Source organism: Coenobita brevimanus, chromosome 22 (assembly GCF_032717465.1).
Source record: "Coenobita brevimanus isolate Jiangsu-jjx chromosome 22, ASM3271746v2, whole genome shotgun sequence".
NCBI lineage: Eukaryota > Metazoa > Arthropoda > Malacostraca > Decapoda > Coenobitidae > Coenobita > Coenobita brevimanus.
Window position 1 is genome coordinate 33,386,667 of NC_136975.1, and position 15,261 is coordinate 33,401,927.

Sequence of the window (15,261 nt, forward strand, 5' to 3'; positions counted from 1 at the left end):
AGAAGCAGACGAGACCAACCATTTTTTAGAGTCTTGAGAGGGATTTCCTTCCATGCACTGGCCCAGTTGTAAATGGCAGACTTGATGTTGTAGCGGCGAAGGTTTTCCAAAGTCCACTGGCCTCGTGTGTCCCGTCCCTCCCTGTGCTCATCCTCGTCCTCGAGAACAACCATCACCTTGTCCAGGAACTTCCGTCGTTATAGGCGCTTCGTTGCCACGATCACTCCTTGGTCCATTGGTTGGATGAGAGCAGTAGTATTAGGTGGCAGAAACATTCACCTAATGCGGCTATTCTCAGCCACCAAGTCCTTGTCGCACGGGTGGGCAGGTGCATTGTCGAGGAGGAGGGCCTTTACCTGGTCGCGTGGGATTCTCAGTTTCTCCCTCTGGTAATATATGACCTCCTTGACGAAATGGCGGTGGAGTCAGTCTTTGAAGATGTGGGCTGTGAACCATTCCTTCAAAGAATGGTACCTGACGACAGGAAGGACATCCATCACCCCACGAAGACACCGAGACCGCTTTGCACAGCCAACAATAACAGGCTTAAGCCGGTGCATGCCGTTAACATTGGCACAACACAAAGCAGATATCCGTTGCTTGGAGAGCTTGCGGCCAGGTACATGCTACTCCGTCTCCTCGGCTAGAGTGTTCGTGGGCAAAGAGCGATAGAATAACCCAGTTTCGTCAGCATTGTAGACTTGACCGAGAGTGAGGGCCTCCCTGTCGATCAAGCCCTTCACCTTTTGCTGAAACTCCTCTACTCCATCCTCGTTAGCGTCCAAAGCTTCGCCATGAGACTTACGGTTGGTAAGGCCATGCCGTAACTTGAATGCGAAGAGCCAACCCTCAGATGCCTTGAAGTCTAGGGCGTCGTGAAGCCTTGCGAACTTCTCAGCAGCAGCCTTCAGCTCCGTACCATGTACCATCACACCAGCAGCACGTTGCTGTCGATACCAAGTCAACGTGGAGCGGTTGACACCAGCAAACTTGGGAGTAAACATCATCTTCCTCTCCATGTTGTATTTGGTTTTCAACGAGAAGTCAGCCGTGTACTGCATGGGCTTGTCTTGGGATCTCTTAATATCAAACAAAGTAGATCGGGCCAGGTTAAACTCACAGAGGATGCGTGGAGAAGACCATCCCGCGTCTACTTTCTCCAATATCTCCCGCTTCTTCTCCAGAGTCAATATCACTCTCTTCCTCTTCTCAGGCGGCGGGGCCATCATCACACACACGAAGGAGAGGCACGAGAGCAGCAGGAGTGCCTGCAGCAGGTAAGGCACCACCTCAGAAGCGAGCACGTGGGCATCCATGACGATGAGTGTTCACTCACGACAAGAGATAGGTGGAAAGTTGGGAGAATGCAGGGGTGCTCTAGTGGGCGTCGGAGGAATGATGCGCCACAACAAAAGTGTCCCGCGCCACGCGCGCCAAGTTTAAATTACAGGCGGGAACAAATCTTTTTTTTTTTTTTCCCCCCTCAAATTTTTTGCTGTTTTCGGACCATTTTAGGAATATTGGATCCCAGTACGATTATGTCCGGTTAGTGGGGATGTCCGGAAAGTGGGCGTCCGGAAAGTAGAGGGATTACTATATATATATATATATATATATATATATATATATATATATATACAGTAAGGTCCCGGGTTATGTCCGTATCGACTTAGGTCAATTCAAGGTTATGACAGTCGGTCCGTGAGAGGAAATTTTAAAATATAAGAAAATAAAGAAAAAATACGTAACGCGTGGGTTTTAAAGTGTTACTGTGCACTGCGAGATGGCTCTGGAGTTTTCCCGCCTCACGCTTGACTACCAGCAATCGCTCTCAGTCTCACTGCTACCATCGCCTGATACAGTGATACTGTCATTTTCTTGTGTTTTTCGCCATCCTGATTCCATGATGCCTAAGAGACAGCTTCCTGGTGACCATAACGACTCCAAGAAACGCAAGACCATCACATTACGTGAAAAAGTCGATATTATTAAGTGTAATGAGAAAGGAGAAAAGGCATCAGCAATCGGGCGTGCGCTAGGGATGAGCCGTACTACCGTAGCTACAATCCTGAAAGACAAGGAACGTATCTTGACTCACGTTAAAGGTGCAACTCCCATGCAATCAACTGTGATTACCAAGCAAAGATCGGGACCGTTGATTGAGATGGAACGGATGCTAATGCTGTGGATTGAGGACAGTAATCAACGGTGCATGCCTCTGAGTGAACAGTTAATTTGTGAAAAAGCACGCACACTCTACCAAGACCTTAAGAAAGAAAAAAGTGAGCAAAGTGAGACCAACGAGAATTTGTGGCATCAAAAGGTTGGTTTACTCGTTTCAGGGCTCGAGCAAACCTAACCAGCAGAAGAATTTTCGGAGAAGCAGCCAGTGCAGATGACGAAGCAGCAAAAACATTCGTCAAAGAGTTGGAGGAGTTGATTGAGAAGGAAGGCTACATTCCAGAACTTATTTTTAATGTTGATGAAACGGGACTAAACTGGAAACGAATGCCTAACAGAACCTATATTGCTAAAGAAGAAAAAACCATGCCAGGTCACAAAGCATCCAAAGAGCCCCTAATGCTACTTTTGGGGGGAAACTGTGCAGGCGATTTCAAGCTTAAACCGCTACTCGTGTACCACTCCGAAAAGCCAAGAGCTCTTAAGGGGATCTTTAAAGCTAGCCTACCAGTTTATTGGAAAAGTAATTTAAAGGCTTGGGTGACTAGTGCAATTTTCATTGACTGGTTTTCAAAGTGTTTCGTGCCAGAGGTTGAACGGTATTGTGCTATGAAGAATCTGCCATTCAAAGCTCTTCTCATTATTGATAATGCTCCTGGTCATCCTTCGAGCCTGGCAGAGTTGCACCCTAATGTAAAAGTTGTGTATATGCCACCAAACACAACATCAATCCTACAACCCATGGACCAAGGTGTAATAAGAGCATTCAAGGCTTACTACCTGAGAAAAACATTCAGACAGGCAATACGAGCAACAGAAAATGGTAAAGTAACACTCAAAGAATTCTGGAAAGATTTCAACATGTATAAGGCAGTTAAAAATATTGGAGAATGTTGGGCTGAAGTGACTGAGACAAATATGCACGGAGTGTGGAAAAAAGTGTGCCCTAACCTCGTAAATGACTTTAATGGATTTGATGAAGACAGTATAAATGAAGTCAAGCGCAACTGTGTGAAAATTGGAAATGATTTAAATCTGGACATAGACGAGAGTGATGTACATGAACTTGTTGATTCACATGATCAAGAGCTGAGTAATGAAAACTTGCTATACCTAGGAAAACAAATGGAAAATGATGAAAAAAGTGATGAGGCAGAACCGCTAAGACAGTTTAAGATTAAGGAAATGGCAAATGCTTTCGACTTCCTAGAAAAAGCAATGGCTGCATTTGAAGATCAGGACCCAAATGCAGAGAGGTTTGCCAAAGTGTACAGGGGAATTGAGGGTGCAGTGTCCTGTTATTGTCAAATCTATGACGAAAAGAAACATGCCGCCAAGCAGTCTTCAATTCTCCAGTTTTTGAAGAGAACTGAACACCGAGCCACAACCTCACCACCAGTTGCTACCTCATCCTCATTGTCAACCCCTGACTCCCTATCTTCAGCCCCTGACTTCCCTGCTTCAGCCCCGGACTCCCCTGCTTCAGCCCTGGACTCCCCTGCTCCGGTCCCTGACTCCCCTGATGCAGTGCCTTCCACATCGCAACCCCAGTAACGAGTCAAGTTGATGTCAGAAGGTATGTAGTGACACATAGTATGCATCTTTTATTACAGTACCATACAGTAATCGGTCATTTTATCACTTAAATAATTTTGCTGTCCGAGTGAGAAAAAAAAAAAAAACGCCATCAAACTTGTTGTTAGAAATGCTTACATTATCGTGCTGGTAATTATGTTATTTCATATTTTACGGCAGTAATTTACAGTAAACTTTATTGTATGATGAAGTATGAAAAGTGCTTGAATATAGGAATAAAATGTGTGTTGGCAGTGTGCACGTGTGTAAGGACGGGAGAGTGAGGGAGCGGCAGCCAGACTCAGTTGTGGGTGAGGCAGTGGTGGCGTAACTCTGCTGCCATGACGATGAGAAGTGCTGTTACCGCAGCGAGTGAGCTACTGTGACGAAGACTCTTAGCTAGTACAACTTATATTTTATTCAATAAATATCATCAGTTCAAAAGACTATGTTTCTTATACATACCTGTTATAAGATTATCACATGTATAGTATGCAATGTATGGTTGAAAAATATGTAAGATGCATTGCGGTAAGTATAATCATACGTCGTACTGTATAAAACTCGGGTTACGTTCAAAATCGGCTTACGTTCAAAATCGGCTTACGTCATGTCTGAGGAACGGAACTCTGTCGTAACCCGGGACCTTACTGTATATATATATATATATACAGTATATATATATATTCAAGGTATGTTCAATAGGTAATGAGAAAATTTTAGGAGAGACACTATTTATTTTCATAAGTCTTACAAAACTTTGTCTCCTTCAAAATAATGGCCTCTCGCATCTACACACTTCCGCAGGTGTCTCGCCCAATCCTGGAAGACCTCCTCCCAGTCCTTCTTCTGCAGTCCCTTCGGGTAATTTTCCGATGCCTCTTTCACCTCCTGTGTTGACTGGAATCTGATTCCCCTGAGGCTGTCTTTCATGCGTGGGAACAGGAGGAAGTCACAAGGGGCCAGATCAGGGCTGTAGGGTGGGTGTTGTACCACTTTCATTCATCCCCTGTTGGCCATCCAGGTGGTCACCAGCGTTGACCTGTGGCATGGGGCATTGTCCTGGTGGAACCACCACTCTCCACTGCTCTGGCCTCTTCTTCCTAATCTTCTCCCTGAACCTTTTCAGAACTTTAAGGTAATACTCCTTATTGACAGTTTGTCCCTCAGGAACCCATTCAACGTGAATGAGCCCCTGGGAATCAAAGAAATGAATGTCCATGGCCTTCTCTTGCGACCTGCTCATCTTTGCCTTCTTGGCATGGGGGAGGACATGTGCTTCCACTGGGCACTCTGACGTTTGCTCTCAGGGTCATAGGTGAACACCCAACTCTCGTCGCAAGTCACTACCTTATTCAGGAAACTTGAATCAGCCTCTATCATATCAAGAATGTCAGTGCAACACATTATACGAAACTGCCTCTGGTCATCGGAGAGGATCTTTGGCACGAACTTGGCACAAACTTTGTGGAGCTTCAGATCTTCGGTCAGAACTGTCTCCACTGTGCCAATACTAATACCAACAGCTTCAGATATCATCCTCACAGTAACTCGACGGTCTTGCATCACTAACCTTCGCACTTCCTCAATGTTTTCCTCCTTACATGCACTGTTCGGTGCTCCAGGTCTGGGTTCATCCTCAACCTGTTCATTTCCTTCAGAAATTCGGTTAAACCATCTGTAGAAACTTGCTTTGCTTATCAATTCATCCCCATAGGCCTCCTCTAACATACTATAAGCTTCTTTTTTGGTTTTCTTAAGTTTAACAAAATTTGATGGCATAACGTTGCTCCATGTTTCCCTGCATCTTGTCAAGTGTTGACAGTTCGGCCAACCAGATCAAACTGGTTCCACCACGTACACCAGTGTGCTCAAACCTAGGCAGATAGGAAGGTGCCAGTTAGTCATTTTATAGACTCTGTATATGTGTACTTCACCATGAAGTAGCATTCTGATTGAATGATATTTAATGCCTCTCCTGAAATTTTCTCATTACTTACTGAACATCTCATATATATATATATATATATATATATATATATATATATATATATATATATATACACACACACACACACACACACACACACACACACACACACACACACACACACACACACACACACAAGTATCTTCCACTGCTGCGTTGCATTAGGTAGCAGGTAACTAGCCGATATATTTACAACCTGCTGATACATTTAGTGTGATCCTACACTCCATTCTTCATATGACTGTAGATCAGCCATGAAATGCTTAGTTTTTTTTTTTTTTTTTTTTTTTTTTTTTTTTTTACAGCAGAGGAAGGAAAAACAAATGAGTAAAAAAAATAATTCATACACCAGATTACTGGTGTCCTCCATTCATAAAATATCTGTAACAGTTGGGCTTAAACTGCTGTAGGTTGAAGTTTGGAGGGAAACAACTCTGGGGAAGTGAGTTCCAGAGAGATGCAGTTCGGGTAATGAAAGAATTCTGACGGGCAGAAGTTCTGCAATATGGCTGAGTGACATTCCAGTCATGAGCGCTGCCAGATGCCCATGTAGCACGAGGGAAGGCATGGAGAGGTGGCACAGTGGACGCAACTTCGTCTTAGCATTTGCCATACAAATACCTGTAAAATAATGCAAGGGAGGCAACATTCCTTCTGACCTGTAGGGGAGGTAGTTTATTTATAATAGCAGGGTTATTAATAATTCCAGCAGCTTTGTTCTGAATTGTGTCTAGTTGTTTTAATGCAACCTCTCCACATCCACTCTACAGGGTGAGCAATATTCAAGCTGAGAGCACACATGATTTGTATAAATTATAGCTAACTGCTCGTCAGTGAAGAAGTTATGGACTCTGTACAGTAATCCAAGTTTCTTTGAGGCGGTTTTAGCAAGTGATCGGACATGAGAGGTCCAGCTGAGGGAATTGTTAAGTGAGACACCAAGAATTTCAATACTTTTCGAGATGAAAATATTAGTAGTATTGAAGGTAATACCTGTATATGAGTCTGGAAGTATCTGTCAGTTAATAAATTGTATATATTTGGTTTTACCAGCATTAAATGAGACAAGGTTGTTTCGTCCCCATTCATTGATCGTAGATAAGTCTTGATTTATGGAGATGGCTGTACTGAGTTGAGAGTTAAAGATATTTGACTTTGTAAATGGGTGTCTGATTGTGAATGAACTTTGAAGTGTTGAGTCATCTGCATATGAATGGATGGGATTGTGGGTGACAGATGAGAGATCATTAATATGAACCAGGAACAGGGTTGGCGCCAGAACTGATCCCTGTGGCATGCTGGCATTAATTTAGTGGAAATTGGAATATACAGCATCTACTTTTACTCTTCTTTTCTGTCACTGAGATATGAGGAGAGCAGAGGAACAAAAGACTTTAGTCCATAGCAAGGGAAGTTGGACAGCAGGGAACGATGCCAGACTCAGTCGAAAGCTTTAGAAATATCAAGGGCTACTGCATGAGTTTCTCCATGTAGGTCGATTGCTTGATGAATAACATAAGTCAGGAGATTGATTATGTCAATGATGGATCTTTTGTGGTGAAAACCATATTGTCTATCACTAATTAACTTGTTGGGTTCAAGATGTTTAACTATGTGCATATTAATTAAAATTTCAGATACTTTACCAAGAGAAGATATGACAGCTATTTGTCTGTAATCAGAGGGGTCAGAGGAACTTCCTTTCTTTGAAATTGGGTGGATAGTGCCTTCTTTCCATGAATTAGGGAATGAAGAAATTTATATGCATAGTCTGAATAATTTAGCTAGAACAGAGGCAAGTTCTGGGGAACACTTTTTCAGAACAATTGGAGGAAGTCCATCTGGTCCTGGAGTTTTGTTGGTAAATTTTCTAGGATGGATTTTACGTGTCTTGTGTGATTTTTAAGTGGAACAATTTTGGGAGAGTCAAGTTCTATTACTGGGACATTCTGGCCGAATTCATCTATGGTAGAATTTCTGGAAAATGTACTGGCAAAAATATCTACTTTCCCATGTGGGTCATTTGTAATGTTGGTATCTGAAGATTTTAGTGGGGGAATGGATGATGTCTTAAAGTTATTATTGCAAGAACTGAGAGTTGACCAGAATATTCTATTGTCATTAGGGTTGTTAAGTAGTTTTGATGCTTTACTGTCTTCTGGGATGCATTTTATGATAATGCACACTTATACAAGTCTACAGTCTTGTAGAATATCAAAATATCAAATAGTGAGGCAGTACATTGTGTGTGTGTGTGAAGTGAGTGGGGAAAAAATATGGTGGCAGTTAATATCCACAGTTGGGTTTATGGTAGTTTACTAAAATATTGAATACAGTGCTAACAGTTGCACAAATCATCTGCAAGAAAAATTTTAGGAGTGTGCTGCCTATTTATGCTTTTTTAGTGTGGTGTTCGAGTTCAAACAGCAAGTGAAATGAAAATACTAACAGTTTAGATAAGATTGAAATTTTCAGCCCTTGTTAGTCTAGTGGCCCTTGGCCAAAATTGTATCCCCATTGAACCGATGTTATTGATCTAAAATACAGTAAATTGTTATACGATGGATTTTTTCAAACATCATCAAACAAGGGTGTGCTGTACCTCCTTTGTAGATTTTAATTGCAATGTTACTTTCACAGATCATGCGTAACCTGCTAGGAACTCATCTTGGAAATAGTGGACTCTTGGTCCTCTGCCGACTGGTGGAATGGCCTGGAGATCCACACATGGTCCGTGGGGGTATTTTTTTCATTACTTATGCACTCTGGGGTCCGAACAAAATTTCATCACTGCAGTACAAGCCAGCAGCTGTCCTTCCATATCTCAGAGAGGTAAGATGCTTTATGCATTCTATACAAGTATCCTACTTCATCACCAGTATAAATATTAATACAGTATAACCGTCTTATTTAAGTCAGGCTGTGTCAATATCAAGGCCAGTGAATTTTGTGTGCTGAAGTGCAGCACAGAAATACATGATGAAAAGAAAAAGTTACAAAGTAAATGGTAACTAGTACCATGGCTGATATTTCACAGCAAGTCGTTTCGTTTTGTTTCTTTTTATTCAGCCTCCAACATACATGCATCTGCCTTGGTCACCTAATTGCAGCTCTCCATGGTGCTTGATCTCTGGCAGTCTCCCTATTCAGTCCTTTATCCATGAGGTCACACTCTGCGACCTCATCCCAGGTCTTTTTTGGTCTGCCTCTCACACCCCTATCCCTGACATTCACACTTCTGACTTTCCCACTCACTTGTCATCGTCCATCCTTTCCACATACCCAAACCATCTCCTGCACCCTCCTCATCACAGCACCAGCACACTGCAGTTCCATCCTTCATCTCAGCTCTTCAACATAAACTTAGCCCCCCCCCAGGCCTCACATTCATGGATGCACCACACATCCATCTAATCTTTGTCATTTCTGTACATTTTAGCTACGAATGTCCTCGTCCATTACTGCCCAGGTCTCACTGCCATACAGCATTAGACTCCTACATTACGGTATATTTTGTTTTCATTCATCATCCAATCTTTATTGCTGCATGAGGAGTGTAGGAGCCTGGGGCTAGGCAAGTTGATCTTGACATTTAAGATGAGAGTGACCAGCATCACTCATCCCTGTGTGGCACTATGTGAGCAATAAACCCCAACCATCCCTTGGATATAAACATGCCTAGGCTCAGTCCGATTGGAGCGCCTTAATTACCCACTAAACCACCAGGTGCCATAATTTGGTCACATGGTTACCACCCAGGGTAGTGAATGGCTTTCTGGTGTACAGGAAACCATTTGGCTAGTCGCTTAGTGTAGAGTCACCCGTAGACAGAAGGAAGAGGAAAGAATGAAGGAAAGAAGAAAGGAAGAGAAGGAAGGGCAGTCACCCAAGAGCAGCACTACATCATTTGAGTGTATGGTGAGTACCCTCACCTACCACTAACATTATATTTTAATAAATTATTATTATTATTTTTCGAGTAATGTATTAAGCAGAGTTTGGTAGTGCTGTATCAATCAATTCTAGTGGCACTCTAAACCTATTGTAACAATCCATGCCATTGACAGTCAAGAGGTTAGTGTGTTATTTAATGATGACAATGAATGTTTTTCTTCTTGTAGGCTTCCAAGAATGTGCATGTGCTTGTGGTGTATGAGATGTCCCTCAGCCTGCAAAAACTGGTGTCAAAAATGTACCTTGAACTCCACCTTTCATCTTGGGACCTGGTGCTAGATATACTTAACAAGCTCTTCCAACATACTGGTAAGTGTTGAAAACATTTTTAATTTTCAATTATTTATTATTTTTTTAAAGCTTTATCTTTCAGTTTGAATTCTTGTTTGCTGTTTTTCAAATTCTCTCCAGTTTCTAATTTCATACTGATCACTTCAGCCTTACCCTCTCCCAGTTCCACATTATCCACATTTATATTGTTCTTCACTGCTGTCATCACTCCTCCTGTTTTTCCTTTTCTGTCTCTTCTCCACAGTTTGTATTTACCATCTCCCATATGGATATCAGTATCCTTTCTTAACAAGGTCTCAACAAAGCACATAATGTCTGATTCACGTACCCTCAAGAAATCATTGATTTCTAACCTTTCCGATATTAAACCACCGACATAAGTAAATGCCACTTTCCAACTTTTTTCGTTGTTTTTAATTCCCTCTTCTCACCCTTTCTCCGTTGGTACCACTTCCTCAATTTCTGATCAATAATTCTCCAATAGAACACTGTCTTCTCTTCCTTCGTTCTCTGTTCGTTTTTTTCCTTTGCTTCCTTTAATAGCTCTTTTATTTTAGCTCTTTCTTCCTCATTTGCATCTCTCCTTATCCAAGCATTCTTGAACCCCCTGTTTGTCTGATAATTTCCATGTTCTGGTGATGATTTCACATACCATTTTCTGAGACTTTAAACTTTAAGTGTTTTCGTACTTTCCTAGCCTAAACACTTCTTCAGTCTCTTCTTGAGCTTCTTTGTTACCCTCCATAACTACTGATGCCATTTCTTTAGCCTTACTCAGTTCTTCTCTTTCCCTTTCTGATCTTACTGTCATACGGTTTGCTTTTGCTCCTGAAATTATCACGCATTTTTTCCTGTCTGATACGTCCCTGACTAAAGATTCTCTACGTCTTAGTATCCTATCCACTTCGTTCTCCACGTTTTCCTTGCTCTGTTGTTCTGTAATCTCTTTCATATTTATATTTCCTTCCTTTTGAATTTTCTTCCACCCCTTGAGTTTCTCATTGATTTCCTTGATGTGTTCATCTTGCATCCTTGATTTTGATTCATGCTCATCTAGTTTACTTTTCATCCTGTCCATTTCTGCTTCCTTCCTCTTAATTTCCCTCTTGAGCTATTTTATTTCATTTGAGGCAGATTTGTTACTCGCTTTTAATGCTATAACTTGTCTTTCTTGTTCAGCATTGCGTGTGCAGACGCTTTCCAACTTGCTCTGCATTACATTGATCTCTTTCTCCTGTTCTAAGGTCCATTCCTGCAACTCTCTGATGATTGACCATACCTTTTTTAACTCCTGGACATTCCTCTCCACCATTTTCTCCACTCCTGCTACTCTTGTTTGGTTCAATTTAATACTTCTTTTACCCTTATCTTCATCGGAGAAGCTCGCAGAGTCACCGCCACCAGATGTAAACAATGAACTGTCCCTTTCTGCCATGATGCAGCCATAAGAAAACTTTATACTTCCACTGTGTCTTGTACTCTTTAATGACATCCAGGCGATGCTTCTTTTGCTCATCTGTCAGGAGCCTCGGGACAAACTTGGCAGCGATTTGTCTCATGTCATGGTCACCAGACAAAATGCATTGGCAAGTTCCATATGATAGGCTGACAGTGTCACAAGCATCATGGATTGCCCTCCTTCAATCTTCAAGAATCGTTGCATGAACTTTGGCCACATTGTGAGGAGTTGAACTGGTGGAATGGCAAACAGAATGTGCCATCCGTTTTTCAAATGCTCAAACCAGTTGTAGGTTTGTGTAACCCCCAAAGCATTGTCACCAAATGCTGCGTTCTTCCTAGATTTCACACAAAATTTGATGCACACATATTGTTCTTTCACGTCCTCCGTTTTTTTAGGTCACAAAATTTGCAAACTAACCCAAACACAAAGATAAGTAAACACACACATGCAGCGAATGCATCCACCCTGCACTATGCCACTTGACACACTGACAAACAGTGTGTATGCAGTGCTACCTAGCATCCACGCCTCGTACAACAAGCAGTTTCTGCCTTGCTTTCAAATTTTTGGAACTTTTGGGTTGCACTTTGTATTTACCAACAGCTTCCTGCTACTTGCAACGATGTCAGTTAATACAATTATGAAAGTATATTTACCTCTTAAACTCCAGATAGGCAACTGTTTATATATATATATATATACAGTGAAATTTCAAATTTCGATGGACATATGTACCTAAAAATCACCGTGAAATTCAAATAATTGAATTTTAAACTGAGCTTCTTATGGGAAAAATTAGTTTTGGTCCGGGGCCTCCGAACCTAACTACCTAAAATCATGATATTTTGCCCACATCCCCTGTAAATTTTATGAACTATAATTGTGGTTAAGCAGCTGTAGTTCAGCATTGTATTGCCATACTGTCAGCAAGTGTATACTTGGTGTATTTCTGCCCTTTCCTGTATTGCCATTTCTCCTTTGGCTGCGAAGATTTAGAGATGCCAGGCTGCTCTCGTCCATTACCGCTGCTACCTGAAGAACCACTCTTGCTTGCCATCTTGAAACAGGTAAGTTGCAATGAAAATACAAAGAAAATACATACAACTGAATTGCAGTGAAATGCATGTCCACATGTGGAAGGTACAGGCTGAAAGTGCAGCACTTGGCTGTAGAGGGCTGGCTGCTGGCAGGACAGTCGCAAGATTGCCGCCGACAACAGAGCATCGCCTTGCACATGACTTGTTGTTGTTGGTGCCTACTCTCATCCGGGAGCTCTTGTCCTTAAACAACATAACTATTTTTTTTTCTCAGTCTCTATTGTTCATTTCTATGTTGCTTCTTATATTCATAATTACCGTACTTCTCTTCGTTTCAGTATTCTGCCTACTGTATTTGCTACCACCTGTAATTCGTTTTGTTTTAGTATTTCTACTATTGATTCTCTTCCTTTAATTCCTCTTTTTATATCTTCTGGTTATTAAGGTATCGATTAGTTAATAATAAGTATATTTATAGAATGACGGGGAATCGTCCAGGGTGCGAATTGTCCTGACGGGAAATCATCCATGTTTTGATGGGGAATAATCTGACAGACGAATTGATGACAGTGAATTCTCTCGGAACCATACATCATATGCTTCATATACTGTATGAATAAATGATGTTGATTTTCATTCTCTTCTTGACACGTCACATATGATATTAGGTTAGGCTCATACTTCTACATGTAATTTTCCTTCACTTCTAGCATTTTGGTTCACATCAGAAATATTATCTTTGCTTGTTTTGGTTGGAGTCTGGCCCTGAGAGCACATGTCACATATGATATAAGGTTAGGCCCATTCTTTTTCTTATAATTTTCCTTCACTTAACATCTTGGTTCACATCAAAAATATTATCTGTGTTTGTTTTGGTTGGAGTCTGGCCCTGAGAGTACATGTCACATATGATAGGTTAAGTTCATACTTTTTCTTATAATTTTCCTTCACTTCTAGCATTTTGGTTCGAATAAAAAATATCTTTGCTTGTTTTGGTTGGAGTTTGGCCCTGAGAGCACGTCACATGTGATATTAGAGCCGTGATTTCGCGAGAAATAAGTCAAATATTCTGATTGACTGACTAACTCAGCTGGGTTGATCTTTGGCGAGTGATCGCCTGTACAACAAACTATCAGCTGATCACTCTCCCTCCTCCCGCTCGCTCACTGACAACAACAAATATGGCGACATAACTAAATAATAAACAGTGCTTACCTGTATATGGAGAGCATAGAAGCAACTGCATGAGAGTATTTACTACTCAGTATATGTAATGACATTACAAATGTTTTTGTCATCATAACACCAGCCGCACTACATTCACAAGCTGACACTGTTATCGAAATGTTGAGCTTGTAAATCTTCGAACTTGTCTGCCTTCACCACATATATTTTGAGTACTTTAATTTTGTGAAGAAATTTGCACATTTAACTAAATAATAACCACCATATAAATTCTTATTTACTTAGCCATAGTTAAATATGAGGAAAAGTGGGAAGAATGTGGAGAAGTACTGAGAATCAGCTGAGCGGTGTTTACATTTGCGATCCAACAGCAGCAGGTTGGAAGAGGGCAACACTGCTCCCAACCATTGTTGAGGCAAAGTCAACCTGATGGGTCTCGGTTGGAATTTGATGACGTCACAATGTCGGATTTTGTCCTCGCCTGGACAAGAAAATGGCACCCAAGTCAACATTAAGACGTAACAGGTCAACAGAAGTAAATTTCGGTTGACTTTTAATTCTCGTGAAATCACAGCTTAGGTTAGGTTCATACTTTTTCTTATAATTTTCCTTCACTTCTAGCATTTTGGTTCGCATAAAAAGTATTATCTTTGCTTGTTTTGGTTTGAGTCTTGCCCTGAAAGCATCGAAATACGCGACCTTGCATTGAAAAGTAAGGTTGGCAGACCACTCCAAAATGCATCAAAATTTGATTCATCTCAAATTTCAACAGTTTAGAATTCGATGAATCAAATTTCGATGCATTTTGGAGTGGTCTGCCTACCTTACTTATTGATGCAAAGTCGTGTATCTCAATGCTCTCAGGGCCAGACTCAAACCAAAACAAGCAAAGATAATATTTTTGATGTGAACCAAAATGCTAGAAGTGAAGGAAAATTATAAGAAAAAGTATGAACCTAACCTAATATCGTTTGTGACGTGCTCTCAGGGCCAAACTCCAACCAAAACAAGCAAAGATAATATTTCTGATGTGAACCAAAATGCTAGAAGTGAAGGAAAATTATAAGAAAAGGTATGAGCCTAACCTAGTATTGTTTGTGACATGTGTCAAGAAGAGAATGAAAATCAGCATCATTTATTCATACAGTATATGAAGCATGTGATGATATGGTTCCAAGAGAATTCACCATCAAGTCAATTCGCTCGTCAGATAATTCCCCATCAAAATATGGACAATTTCCTATCAAGACAATTCGCATCCTGGACAATTCCCTGTCATCCTGTAAATATACTTATTATTAACTAATCAATACTTTAATAACCCGAAGATATAACGAGAAATTAAAGGAAGAGAATCAATAGTAGAATTCTATCTCTATCTATCTATTGCCAGACGCCTCAATCCCGTTTGGGGTGGCCACAAACAAATCGCCTCCAAGTCGCCCTGTCCCCCGCCATTTCACTGCCCTGCTCCCAACTCACACCCCCCTCTCTCATATACCTCTCCACCCCATCCCTCCATCTCATCCTCGGCCTCCCCCTCCCTCTTCCCCCCTTCACCTCGCTCACATACACTCTCTTCGTCA

The 15,261-nt window shown here is 41.3% G+C and overlaps 2 protein-coding genes across 2 annotated transcripts in view; one reads left to right on the top strand and one right to left on the bottom strand.

Annotated features, from left to right (window-relative positions):
• Positions 1 to 4,998: 4,998 nt before the first annotated feature.
• On the bottom strand, positions 4,999 to 5,487 carry LOC145392461 (protein GVQW3-like). Its single transcript, XM_080266861.1, has one exon. It carries the CDS (start codon positions 5,485 to 5,487, stop codon positions 4,999 to 5,001), a length of 489 nt encoding a protein of 162 aa, XP_080122987.1.
• Positions 5,488 to 5,549: 62 nt separating this feature from the next.
• Positions 5,550 to 15,261, top strand: part of gig (TSC complex subunit tuberin) — a 686,003-nt gene continuing 676,291 nt past the window's right edge. Inside the window, exons 1-3 of the mRNA XM_080266862.1 lie at positions 5,550 to 5,621; positions 8,387 to 8,578; positions 9,868 to 10,009. Coding sequence (XP_080122988.1) covers positions 5,550 to 5,621; positions 8,387 to 8,578; positions 9,868 to 10,009 — 406 coding nt within the window. The remainder of the gene's footprint in view (positions 5,622 to 8,386; positions 8,579 to 9,867; positions 10,010 to 15,261) is intronic.

Excerpts from the sequence above, each read along its gene's own strand:
- LOC145392461 (XM_080266861.1), bottom strand. The coding sequence starts at position 5,487 with ATGTTAGAGGAGGCCTATGGGGATGAATTGATAAGCAAAGCAAGTTTC.